Here is a 13,960-nt window from a genome sequence, read left to right as displayed (position 1 = left end):
TGAAACATTTTCTTTACAAAATGTCAAATTATAAATATATATTTTTTCAAGTGTCTCCTCCAAATTAACAAGTTAGCAAGATGGACATAAATTTAGGAAGTATTTTGGAATTGCTGAATGCATATTCTTTAGTGAAAAAATGTCTTGGTCTGAATATTTTGCTCCACTATATCTCTGGCTTACTGTAGGCCACTGCCATTTCAATTTATCTTGTTTATCCTGTTAGTACGTTCAATAACTTTTGTTTAATAACTAGGATACCTTCCAGTTTAATTTTACAAGTGCTGTGTTTTTCAAAATAAAATGTGTGTGCTTCTGGTGGTATATAGTGAGCTTTTTTGGAAAGGGATTGAAAGGAAAGAATGGGAAAAGGGAAATGTAAACAGAAGAGAAGGAAGAAAAATAAATTTGAAGAACAACTATACATGCAACATCTCTTAGGTAACAATTAGGGGTGTGCAAAACTGGCTCTATTCGATTTGGATTCAGCCCAAATCGGGGAAAGTGATTCAATTTTTTGATTTGGATCACTGTCCCTGATTCGATTCAGCCAAATCCGAATCTGAAGATTTGATACTGATTCAGAGAATCAGCGATTCGGACATAGGCACAGCTTTAAATATTTTTTCTACATACCTTAAAGTACCAGGCACAGCTTGTGAATGCTGCAATGCTGGGGCAGATGGAGCATCCCACAGGAGCACTGGAAGTACTTCCGGTCCACTTCCTAGTCCGCTGGGGACTTCTCTGGGCCACCCCTGTGCTCTCCCAGCTCGGTGATTGGCCATGGGGGGACCCTGGGTGTTCCCCCAGACCCAAGAGCCACCAGTCTCTGAGCTCACGGGTGGGGGTGGGGGGGCCCGGCGCAGTCTCTGGCAGGACCGGAAGTGGACCGGAAGTGCTTCTGGTCCACTTGTGGGTCTGCTGCCAAGTGCGCTGGGGAGCCCCCCATGCTTCTGTGGGATGCATCATCTGCCCCAGCATTGCAGTGGTCACAAGCTACCTGCTACCTTGAGGTATGTAGAAAAAACAATTAAAACTGTGTCTATGTCCAAATGGCCAGATCTTTCCAAATCTCTCACAATTGATTCAGAGAGTTCCGATTCAATTTAGAGAGATTAGAGTCCTCTGATTTCATTCAGATTCGGAGATTTGGCCACCGAATCGGGCCGAATCTCCGCCAGATAGAATCAGGGATTGAAGCTTCACACAGCCCTAAGCCCTAGTAACAATGTGTTTGGCTATTTTGATACTCAGGATATGGAATCAGAGGACTATTCAGACAGGTTGAAGAATTACTCTACTAGTGTATATTATCACCCAGTTAAACCAGTGATTGGGGTAGGATAATAGGGAGGAAGTAGCTGAGCTCTCAGGGGCAGAACAATTGACATCAGGGGCAGCTTTGATGACTACAATCGTTGAAGTACAGCTGTGGTGACAGATTCAGCATCCTGTGGGTTCCCTGTCTCTCCTTAGCTTCATGGATTCAGTGCAAGGCAGTTTTTTTCTTGATAACCAGGGATCCGTGTTTTCTATTCACCATGGAACAATGCAGTAAAATGCAGATTTTCTCATTTTAAGCAGAAAAACCCAGATTTTCTCCTTTAAAGGAAAAAACTGCAGGAAACTGCAGCCTGCAAGGGGCTGGAAGAAGTGGGAGGAGGGCAATCAGCAGGGAGCTACATGTGCATGTATACACTTGTACATGGCTGTGTGCCTGAACAAGGTTGTGCCGCTGCTGGGTGCCCTGTGAAGCTATGGCAAGGCACCGCCTGCCCGCCCAGCAGTAGTGGGGGTGGCAGTGTAGAGTTGTGCCCCTCGCACCAACAGGGCTGGGGGGCTGTGGCTTGGGAGTGAGGGGCAATGGCATAGGCAGGGCACTGGCATGTCGGGGCTGCTCAGTGCCACAAAGCAGTGGGTGGGACAGCCACAGCTGGACCCGCATCCTGCTGAGCAAAGGAGGCAGGGAGAGCTCTGATTTTCCATGTAAAAAAGCCATATTCAAACATCCAAATGTATAGGCATTTAGAATGTATTTTATTATAGTGACTGAAGCACTGGTAGGCTTCCAAATTGCTTTAAAATTGTAAATATATCACTAAAGCATTGTGTTCAACTGATACCTATATATATAGTGGTGTTTTATTTTAATTAGAGATTTGAGGGGTTTGAATGAGAGAATTTGCAATTTTTAAACAGAGAAAACCAGAATCTCTGGCAATGACCAAAGGGGCCAAGTAGTCCATGGAAATAGCCAGCTACAACCCTGCTCAATGTGGGGAGGTCTGACTATTCAGAGTTTTAAGGTTTCCAGTGACTCACACCAGGTGGAGAATGAAACAACCATAGTGAAGGAAATGAGACTTTCAGGAGAATTTAATAACAAACTGGAGAGAGGACATGGAATTATAGAGATTTACACTGATTTAAACATGCAAGGCAAAGGAGAGCTTTTTCTGAGAAGTAAGAAGAAAAACTTGCTTCCTTCTTTCCTTGACCTCTCCCCTACTTCCCGTCTTCCTCTATCTTCTTTTCTTTCTTTTGCAAACATGCTCATTAATGCATGTATAAATATACCCATTTATGCGTGCATGAAACATACTTTTTACTTTCCTGGTAATATTTTGTTGTTGTTGTTGTTGGAGGGGGGGGGAGCATTTTTTTTCTGCTAACCCCTGCTCGGCTGAAGAGTTGGTAGGCTGGTCATTGAGTGAGTCTATGGGCAAACAGCAGGCTTGAACAGAGTAGTCACAGCACACATTTTAGACTTCAGAGCTTTTCCATCATATTCCTGATCCTTATGTGACCAAGGGAGAAAATGAGGCATGTCACTGTCACTGTCAACAGGAGGGAAGCTGACTTCCTCCTGAGTGGATTATTGGGTGACTTGATTAACTTGAGACATAAATATAGGTGCGTAACTGCTGGGATCATCTTTATTGCGGAGTCCCCTCCACCTGGCACCTGACAATAAGAAAAAACAAAAGCAATGAATTTTCCCACCCAGATACTGAGTTTGTCACACAGTCTGTTTCTGTTTCACACATCTGCTGAAACTGGTCATTTGTGGGGATTATTTGGATAGGAGAAGTGGGGCAGCAGGCTGTGATTCAATAGGGGAATATTCTCCCTTTGCAGCAGGGTGCTCTATAAAGGGTTCTTGTATTCTGTACTAAATGCAGAGCTCCAGCATGGCTCCAAAAGGGCTCTGTGCTGCAGGGAGTGAAGTGAGGACTCTGTTTCTGCCCCATATTTTCCTTGAAGGCCCTTAAGCAATTTACCCTAGAGTCTGTACCCAAACCACAGGTAGACTATTTTTTCTACTGATTTTTTTTGCCCTTCAGATCTCTCCATGACCCTTAACAGTTCTATACAGTTTCACATCTCAGCTTGGAGAACAGAAGACTCAGAGGGGACTTGATGGCAGCCTAGAAGTATATCAGGGCCTGGAGAGTAGGCCTGTGCGAAACAGCTAGTATTCACTTCAGATTCAGAGGACAGTGATTAGATCTGGTGATTCAAATCACTGTCCTGAATCGATTTGGATTAATCTGATTCAGAGATTCATCTGCTGCCAAATCAGCCGAATCTCTGCACCACACAGGCCCCATCCCCTCCCACTCTCAATGGCTGCTCCGCCCCACCCCAGCTCCCGGCCTTTTGAAAAAAAAAAAGCCCACACTCACTGCCCCACACCACGTGGAGGGCTCTGCCACGAGCCCCCCAACCCCTGCCCGCTTTCCCAGCCCCACCATGGCTGCCCCACCTGCCCCAGCTCCTGGCCCTTAAAAAAAAAAAAAAAAAAAAAAAAAGCCCTGACTCTCTGGCTGCTGCCTGCAAAGGGGGGGGGGGGCGATCCCCACTGCCCCATTGCCCTCCGCTGTATGAGGGGGCTTTGCATGAGCCCCCTGAGGCCCCAAGGCCGCTGCAGCAGCCGGAGAGTTCGGGCGATGGGGGGGAATGTTTTTTATGTCTTAAAGGGCCGGGAGCTGAGGCGGGCAGGGCAACCACGGGGAGAGCTGGGGGAGCAGGTAGGGGTTGAGGGGGTCAGGGGGATCAGGGGGGCTGGGGGAGCAGGCAGGGGATAGGGCCTGGTGGGCACCTCCCCATGGTCCCCTCCCCCTTTCTCTAGCCCCCACTTACCAGCTTGGAGTCTGGGTCCAGCTCCCTGCTGCAGCCACTGGGGACTGCCCAAATCATCAAAGCTCTCCAAATCTTTTCTGAATTGATTTGGAGAGCTTCAAATTGATTCAGATCTTTTAATCGGTCCCCTATTCAATTTGGATTTGGGGATTCGGCCACCAAATCAGGCTGAATCTCCTCCGAATCAAATCGGCAGCTGAAGCTTCACACAGCCCTACTGGGGAGCATCTGTTCACCCAGGCACCCCAGGGGAAGACAAGAAACAATGGGCACAAACTTCCTGATGATCGCTTCAGATTGGACATAAGGAAAAAACTTCTTTACAAGTCGAGTGCTGAAGGTCTGGAACAGGCTCCCACCAGAGGCAGTCATTACCCAACCTGGTGATCTTCAACAAGTATTTCAACCCCTACCTTGCTGGGGTCATATGACCCCGGCAGTCTTTCCTGCCCAAGTGCAGGGGGGCTGGACCTGATGATCTTGTAATGTCCCTTCCAGCCCCTAAGATCTATGAATCCTCCTTTGATCCTGCCCTACATTATATGACAAATTATATGAGGCTGTTAAAGAAGTATCATGCTGCACTCCAGAGGTGGCTGCATCTTACCTTGGGGTAAGTAACCCTGGGATGAGGCCCCTGTGCACCCCTAATGTCCACCCCACACTGGAGGCAGGTGAATGTCAGAAACAGGTGAGCAACCCCTGTGCAGTGTTGCTTTGGAGGCTGTGAGCCAGCTGTCACATCCCTTGCACAGTTGCTCTGTTCAGCTCAATTATCCACAGATATTTTCAGTATGGTCCTGCTGTTCCAGGCAACTCCCCACAGGGCTAGGATCATTGTGGGACTTTCTAAGGATGAGTCCTAGTGTCCCAGACATCAGACTCTCATTTCCCTCCCTTCCCCATGCACCTGATCTCCTCCTGTAAAGATAGACGACCAGCAGGATCAGAAGAATCAGACCCACAGCAGCAGCACACCCAGCCAGCAGGGGAACTGACAGGGACCAGACTATTAGAGAGAAAGGGACAAAAGGCAATGTGTTACTAGTCATAAACTATTGGGGAGTGGGGCAGTGCATGAGAGACGTACTACCTCCCCTCTAATCCAGCCAGAGGTGGAGGACAATCTATGTTCTCCCCTTTAAGAAGCAGAATTTTCTGCTTGCCATACTGCTTGGCACCACCTGAATCACAGAAAAGTAAGGTCATCAAGAGGTCTAGTCCAACCCTCCATCTGGGGAGGAAAAATCCACAACAAACTTATATCCTAAAGGGATCTGGGGGTCATAATTAACCATGAAATGAATATGAATCATCAGTGTGATGCTACAGTTAGCAAAGCAAACAATACTCTGGCATGCATCAACTGATGCAAAACTAAGGAAGTTATTCTGCTCTATTCGGCATTAGTGAGGCCATAGCTGCAGTACTGCGTCCAGTTCTGGATGCCACACTTCAAAAAGGATGTGGAGAAGCTTGAGAGAGTCCAGAGAAGAGCCACTCGTATGATTAGAGGCCTGAAGACCAAGCCATATGGGGAAAGGCTGACAGATATGGGACTGTTCAGCCTAGAAATGAGAAGACTTTGGGGAGATTTGGTGGCAGCTTACAAATATGTCAGGGGTGAGCATCAGGGGCTAGGCAAACAACTATTCACCAAAATGCCTAAGGGGAAAACCAGGAGCAATGTTCATAAACTCCTGGAAGAAGGTTTCAGATTGGATATAAGGAAAAACTTCTTCACGGTTCATGTGATCAGATTCTGGAGTAGACTCCCAGTGTGGGTGGTGCAGGCACCTACCTTGGAGATCTTCAAAAGGAGACTGAGTGCACACCTTTATTTGACCCCAGCAGTCTTTCCTGCCCAGAGCAGGGTGTCTGGACCCAATGGTTTCACAAGGTCTCCCTTCCAGCCCTAAACGTCTGTGAATCTGTGAAACCCCCTGCTCAAGCCAAGACCCCCCTGTCTAAATCATCCAGTACAAGTGTTTGTCTAATCTGTTCTTAAACCTGCACAGGCAACCTTGCAATGCAACTACTAAGCACAATGCCTCAAAACACAGAGAATACCCTAGTTGGCCATATCTAAAGCAGGGAGATGAGGGCACTGCCCAAGTTCTGAAACTGCAAGTATAGGTACTTTGTTAAATGGGGGCTTATGCTGCCACCCAGTGGTAAATTGGAGATTTGGCCAAAGATACCAGGTCCCTCTGTCTGTCCCTAGAAGCTCCTCCAGCTCTGGCTTAGCTTCAGAGTCTCTCCATGTGTGTATGTGGAGGGAAGGGGGCAGGTATTTTAGGCTTCTGTTGGGGACAACTCACCTGTCAGGGTGACAGTCGCAGTCTGACTCCTGGGGGATGCGATCCACCTCCCACTCACATTCTCTTCATAGGCACAGGTGAAGTCTCCAGTGCTGCTCGTCCCAGCCTGTGAGATGCTGAGCACAGAGCTGTTCCTGGAGCTGTCTTCAAGCACCATGATGCTCTCAGTTCCTCCACTCCCCGAGACAACCTCTGTTCCATCCTTGTAGAAGTGAAACTTCCTCTCTTCAGCATTCCCAGGAACCAGGCAGGTGATAACCAGCTTCTGCCCTTCGCTCACCTCTCCAGATTGGGGATTCACTGTCAATGTAGGCTGGCGAGGGGCATCTGATGGAAAGACCCAGCAGGAGGAAGTCAGCAGAATGAAACACAAGGCTGAGTTTCTTACAGTTGTATTATATAATGGGCATTAGGGACAGGAAAGGGTAAGAGATGGAGAAGGAAGTGCTATTTTGCAAAATGAGCACTGGGGAAGTAGCAGAGGGATGGGCATTAAGACTTGACAATTGTGTTGTTGGCTGCTTGGTTGCCATTGGCCCACTCAGTGACCAACCCGCTCTCTGCAGTGAGTTCCCACCTATTCATGTGGGGATAATCCTAAAGCATGTGAATTATGGCTTACACCTCTGCAACTCAGTGGAAAAAACCTCCATCGTATGGCAATGGTATGGCATGGAAATTCCTTGTCTTCCAATAGACAATGTCATGTCTATGTTGTTCCCTGCTGTTCCTGATGAAGGAATTGAGAATTGCTCTGTGTGTGTGTGTGTGTGTGTGTGTGTGTGTGTGTGTGTGTTATCTTGTTCACTCCTGATTCAGGACGCCTTTTGTATTTCAGAATTTAGACTCTGGGACAGCCTTACCTTTCACAGTGACAGTCACAGGCTGGCTCTTTGGGGATGGGATCCACCTCCCACCCACGACAGCCTCGTACCCACAGGAGAATTCTCCAGCATTGCTGTGTCGAGCCTCAGAAATGCTGAGCACAGAGCTGTTCTTAGGGTCAGTCCTTGTGTCTGTGATGTTGATTTCCGCCCCTGCATCTCCAGGAACAATCTCAGATCCGTCCTTATAGAAGTGAAACTTTCCTTCCTCCTCAGGAGCTACGCAAGTGATGAGCAAGGGATGTCCTTCACTCACCACACCAGAGGGAGGATCCATGCTCAGTGTTGGCTGGGAAGGGGGATCTGAGGAGAGCAGAACACAGGAGAGCTTATTAGGGCATCTAAATAGTTGAATGTAGAAGGACTGTATGCCACCTAATACTCAACAGGGTGCAACAAAGGCTGAGGGATGGGAACTGGCAAGCCATGTTATTGGCTTTTGGGCAGCCACTGAATGACGGACACCGACACAGAATGACAGTGTTTTGGAAATGGGATGCAAGCTTGTAAGTGTGTCCTGGCTTCATGGTAGTCATATTTTTGAACATCTTGCCATCCAACTCTCTACCTTCGGTGGCATGGAAATGCCACATGGCAGATAAACTCTAAAATAAATCATAAAGCTCTGAAACCCAAATGGGGAGACATCTTTTCCTCATTATTTGCATTATCTGGGTGGTTACTGAGCCTTGAAAAGGAAAGCTGCATGTATATGCATGCGTGTGTGTTTGTGCCTGGTATCCATTGTAAGAAATAAGTGGTGGAAAAAACAAAGAGCAAAAGGAGCGCCTCACCCTGCACGGTGATATTTACAGCCTGGCTGTGGAAGGATGGGATCCATCTCCCCATTATTTTTTCCTCATATCCACAGGAGAATTGCCCTGTAATGTTGTGAATGGCTTGTGGGATCTTGAGCACTGCAGCCTTCGAGGACTCTGTTCCCGATTCCATGGTGCTAGTATCAGTTCCTGTATCCTCAGGGACAAAGTCATTGCTATCCTTGTAGAAGTGAAAACGCCGCTCTGCCACATCCTCTGGTGCTGTGCAGGTGAGGACCAGAAGGTACCCTTTGGCCACCACTCTAGATGGAGGATCCACACTTAGTTTAGGCGGAGGAGGGGGATCTGAGAGGGACAGGAAAGGAAAAGATGTAATAGTGCCAGGCTATGGAGGGAACACTAAATAAGACCTCAGGTTAATTCTTTTGTCTCTGGTGCTAAATTGAGGTGTTTCTATCCTTTGTATTACCCCTTTGGGCAGTGTGTGATGTGATCCCCCAGCTTCTATTGGGTAACCCTGCTGGGTGTTGTTAAAAGTTTGGTAGGCATACTGGGCAGGCAGCTGTGAGTTGTCGGGAAGCCATGTTGGACTGATAGGTTGTGGACACTTGATTAAACAGATTGAGTAATCATGTTGTTGATTGTTAGACAGACATATTGAGTGGCTTTGCTAGTAGTCGAGTGCCATGCAAGTTGACTATGTTATTCATTTCATTAGCCAAGGTGGTGTCAGGAGTCATGTTGGACGGGCAACTGGGAAGCCATGCTTAATGCTCACCCTGTTGCCATGACAAGGGACCATATCAATGACAGAGCAATTATTTTGTAGAACAATGTTCAGTGGCCCATTTCTGGAGAATAGCATGACTGAGAAATGTCTTTTGGCAAATAAACTATGGTGTAGAAGTTGCTGGACAAAAATGGAAAGATATTTTTTTTTCCACAATATCATCCTTTTGTCAATCAATAGCTTTCAAAAAATAGCTCTGTATGTGCATGTGTTTAAAAGGTTTCACAACAACTGATCCAAGGTACATGCCCTTAATGAATATATGATATCTTGAGCAACAGATGGATATACAAATACATATGAGGAGAGATAGTTAGCTAGCGAGATAACTGTTTTGTGGGATGGAGCAAAGTTGTATGTGAAGATGAACATTTGAGATGGATGGGTGCATGATGAATACAGGTGGATGGAAAGTGTGGTGTGGATGAATGGATAGAATGGAATAATTGCAAAGGAGATTTGTGGAGAAAAAGATTGTGAAGAAAGATTCAGGTAAGAATTTGAGGTGGGGGAGAGAAAGAGAACTCACAGCTCACCTTTAAGTTTAATGGTGATGCTGTTGCTGGTCTGGGATCGAACCAGCTTTCCATCTTGACGGGTTGAATATGTACAGGTGTGTGACCCTCCATCCCTCATCCCCGTGATGTTAAATTTGTATATGTAGGAAAATCTCTTGACGGAGACTGCTATGTCAACAGCCCATCCAGATGTTCCATAGAACTGGAATCCTTTAATCAAGCCAGTTGATGCAGGGATGGAGCACTCAAGGGAAATGGTATCTCCAAGGAGGTACTCCTGCTTCACAGGGCTCAGGAAGAGGGAGGGTGCTGAGGGAGGACCTGGGAAACAAAAACACCCATTAGCATCAATCACTGTTCACACAGACCCAGCAACCAATAGAGACACTCCTGTTGGCCCTTCATTTAACCCCAAGGCTACAGATCCATGTTTACAGCTCTGGTGATGACATCAGGAACCCAGCTTGTTTTTAAAAAGGGGTGGGGGCAGATGGAGGGGTGGTTCTATCCTTTGTGTTTAAGAAGAAATTATCGGGAACATGACCTGGGTGTGATGAAACAGTGATTCATGCCTCAGTTCACAAAAACCCTGAGCTCTGGCTGGAACTGAGACAGCAAAATTAGCCATGAGTTCAGGGAGTTCAAGAGAATTTCTCTGAGTGGTGCAATGCTGCCTGAGTCTTCAGAGAGCCTGAAATTGTTGCTCAGAGAATATGAGGAGTGCTGCTTGGGAGCAGTTATGCTGCTGGGGTCTTCAGGACAAGGAATAAGTCAAGTAAACGTATGGCTAGTTGGGGACAGGGACAGGGACATGGGGCTTAGATTTAAACCTACCATTTTGACATCTGTCCACTATATGGGGAGAGCGTGGCTTAACTTTGAAAGGGGAATGGGGAACTGCAGAAGGATGTGGACTGGGAGAGAGGAGGAAGTGAGGGTGGTTCTGGAGCTGTCTGGTCATAGCCAGAATCTGCATTAAGTGCTTTTTGATGCCTTCTCCACTTCCCTCCCTTCCTCCTATGCTGGCTCAGCAATTTCTAATACTGCAAATGTTCCTGTTAACTCTGATTGGCCACATTATCCTGCTGGGTACACAAACATCTGCTTCCTCCACCTATGTTTCTGCTTGATAGGGAGCAGAGAGTTACTATGTTTTCATGGTCTGTTCCTGCTCTCTTTGGTGAGACACAGAATCATAGAAAAATTGGGCTGGAAGAGATCTCTGGTGGTCATTTAATTCAACCCCTCTGCTATTTCTGTCTGAGCAATTCTACATAGGACCATGTTTAATCTATTCCTAAAACTGCCACAGTCAACTGTCATACAGCTACAATACATATTCCCCAAAGATACCATAATCACTTGACCCTGCCACAGGTAAAGCAGCGGGCTGAGGTTGTCAGTATGCCCCCACTGCAAGGATTGTTAAAATATGCTCAAGGGATCCAAGGAGGAGGGCCATGGCCAAGACCCTGCCAAACTCCTGCTATTAATAAGTCTCTACTCTGGTTGGAGTCATGGGTGAGGGGCTACCCAGTTAAAAAGACTGCCCAAAACTCTGCTATCTTGTGCCCTCCACTCTGGGATAGGCATGGCTTTGGACTATGGGTGACCTGGGCTGATATTTTTAACCCATAAAAGGCAAATAAGATATTTTATTCTGTTGGGGATGGGGTTTACAAAGGGCTCTTGATATAGACCTGTTCCCAATTCCGCCATACCCCACAGCCAGAGCAGGGAGGAGAAGTTCCCTCCAGCACAGTCCTACCCATGCCTTCCCAGAAACATTACCTGCAGGTGACACCAGCTGTAGGTGAATCTGGAGAGAGGCTGAAAGAAAAAAAAGAAGAACTGAGAGATATGGAGGCAAAAAGGAGCAGGGGGGGTGAGGGAATCTGTGGAAAAAGAGGGTGCTCTCAAAAAAGGGAGTACTCTCTAGGCAGCTGGGGTTGATCAGAGAGAGAGAGAAAGAGAAGTGATAGGGGTAAGGTAGGGGATAAACAGCCCAGAAGGAAGCAGAGAGAGATGGAAAGAAGCTTTAAAAAAGGGAAAGAAAAGGATTGCAATAGAAAGGAAGAAAGAAAAGTTTAAGATAAAAAGAAATTTATATATAGAGAAATGAACCAGAGAGAGAAAGACAGCAAAAAAAAATATGGAGCTAAACCAGAAATAGACATTTTGACTTTAAAAAAAAAAGTTTATAATACACATATTAAAAACAAATGGTGAAAATGCAAAGGTATGTGGCCTTCCCAGGGGCCAAGCATGAAATATTTGTTAGCAACAAAAAACACCATGTCACCAAAGACTGAAACCCCCTCCCTCAGAAAAAGAGAGAAGACAAAGAGATAGTTTAGGATGAGGAAAGAAAGAAAGAAAGAAAGAAAGAAAGAAAGAAAGAAAGAAAGAAAGAAAGAAAGAAAGAAAGAAAGAAAGAAAGAAAAGCACTGATGGGAAATGGTCTGTCACTTACCCAGCAGAGGCAGAAGAAGAGTTAGTTCCATGATAAGCAGACCCTTGGGAGTCAGAAATGGGTTGGCACTAGAGCTACCAGCTCTGTCTCTATCCAACACAGAAACTGGCTCTTCCTATTTGCTCTTAACAGCAACTGGACAAGCCCACGATCCTTAGTGCCTCCTCCCTCCATCACATGAGCTGGGAGATGTCATAGGCTCAGACCCATGAGTGCCAAGAAATGCCACAATGACAATTTTCCATGTTCCTTCCTGCACTTTTGACCACAATGGCATAACCGGCCATACCTAGACCACACACCCTGGCTGCTTCAGCCAGAGCCTTGTTGTCTACCTTCTCCAGCTGCTCCATCTCCATGATCCTCTTTCAACATTTGAAGGTTGGAATGCCAGCATCATCAATCCTTGTCTGTGGATAAACCCATTTCTTATACAATCAGAGGGTAGAATGGGTCCTCAAGTATCATGAAAACATCCTCCCATCTGGAGGACAACTCTTCCAAGGAGGCATCTACCCACATTGGCCAGACATGGAGAGGTGGAGAGTCCACCACTTCCAGGGGGAGTTCTAGTGGCTAATCACCCTCACTGTTAATGTGTGACTAAATTCCTGTTGGAGCATTGGTTCAGATCCTGGTTCCAGATGCTGATTCTGCTTTGTCCTCATCTGAAAGAGTCTAAACTGTGTCTACCTGGAGGTACTCCCATGCTGTTACTGAAATACCATTTGATGTGCTTTACCCATAAGCAAGCTATGACTACCTGTAACAGCCACTGAGAAAACTTCCCCACCCAGGAAGCCCTGGAGAGTCATCATTTCCCTATTTCCAGATCTGGCAGATGCAGAACAAGTACAGGTGAATAGGACACTGCACAGCAAGGCTATCAAGATCACTGCAAAATGCTAGACAGATATACCTTTTCCAAACAATTCCCTCTGTTGGCATGGAGAGCCCTAGGTCCCAGTCCTTCCTGAAATAATCTACTAGACTCTACTCCCCACCCCCAACCCACTGGATCTTAACTCCCAGCTGTTTTGTTGCCATCCTATAGACCCTGTGCCCCTTCTGCAGCCAAAAATAGCACTCAGGATTCTTGGATCCCAGACCCCCTGTTATAATCAATGAATACCCATCCCTTCCTCACACTCAGCGTCAGAACCCAGGACTTCTGGCTCCCAACCCCCAGTGCTCCAGCCTACTAGATGGTGGGGGGTGGGTTTACCATGAACCAAACCATGCAGGTGACAGGGGGCCCAAAAATACAGGACAAATCTGACAAATGACTGAACTTAATAAGTGTTGCACATTGCAAAGCAGTCCAGGCGTTCTGCATTTTGTGAACTTCTGCAAACTGTGCTTTAAACATGTTTTTTTGAAGTAGTCTAGCAACAAATTTGCTTCATCATTCTTGAATGTTCTTTTTCTTGGCTGGGTCCCGAGGGGTGGGGGTGGGGGGTGGCAGAAATGCCACGGTCTGTGCCCCTCTCCAGAGATCTGTCTCTGCCAGCATGAGAGGCTGGTGTTGAATTCCTCAGGGAGGGGGATCTTCCTCCCTGCTGACATGACAAAAGCCTGGTGCCTCGGATGTGGATTCTCTGGTCACCTGGGGAGGGGGAGGGAAAAGCCCCACTCACCAGCCCAGGTAGCCAGGGATGTTTTTTTTTAATTGGTTGGCTTGTGGCCAGCACTGGCAGCTTCGATTGGACCAGGCTGCTGAGGTCAGAAAGGTTATTTAAAGGCCCGGTCCAGGAAGAAGGCAGTCATTAGCCATGCAGTTACCCAGGTGAATGTGAAACTGGGAGAGGAGCTTCACCATCTGAAACAGGCTCTCTCCTCATAACTGCATGCTCAAAGAGTGCCTTGCCTCCAGAGGAAAACTCCAACCACCTCTGGATGATGTGTGTGAGTAAGCTACTCGAGATCAGACTAGATATTTAGCTTACAGTAACTCAGATGCGAGATCAAAAGGCTACCTCAGCCATACTGGTTTGCTCTATGGGATTCCTCTGATATTTCTATGATACTGCTCTACCTTTTACCCTGTTT

General features: G+C 46.8%; 1 protein-coding gene across 1 annotated transcript; it reads right to left on the bottom strand.

Moving 5' to 3' along the window:
• Positions 1 to 2,361: 2,361 nt before the first annotated feature.
• On the bottom strand, positions 2,362 to 12,019 carry LOC102567473 (immunoglobulin superfamily member 1). Its single transcript, XM_006273225.4, has 8 exons — positions 11,912 to 12,019; positions 11,230 to 11,268; positions 9,457 to 9,759; positions 8,146 to 8,475; positions 7,331 to 7,654; positions 6,468 to 6,794; positions 5,057 to 5,155; positions 2,362 to 2,967 (listed from the first exon to the last, which is right to left on the bottom strand). Exons 1-8 carry the CDS (start codon positions 11,940 to 11,942, stop codon positions 2,879 to 2,881), a joined length of 1,542 nt encoding a protein of 513 aa, XP_006273287.2. The 5' UTR covers positions 11,943 to 12,019; the 3' UTR covers positions 2,362 to 2,878.
• Positions 12,020 to 13,960: the final 1,941 nt, after the last annotated feature.

The sequence above is a fragment of the Alligator mississippiensis genome, chromosome 7 (assembly GCF_030867095.1).
Source record: "Alligator mississippiensis isolate rAllMis1 chromosome 7, rAllMis1, whole genome shotgun sequence".
NCBI classification, from domain to species: Eukaryota; Metazoa; Chordata; order Crocodylia; family Alligatoridae; genus Alligator; species Alligator mississippiensis.
The sequence above is the reverse complement of the archived record's forward strand: the minus strand, read 5'-3'. Positions and strand labels throughout refer to the sequence as shown.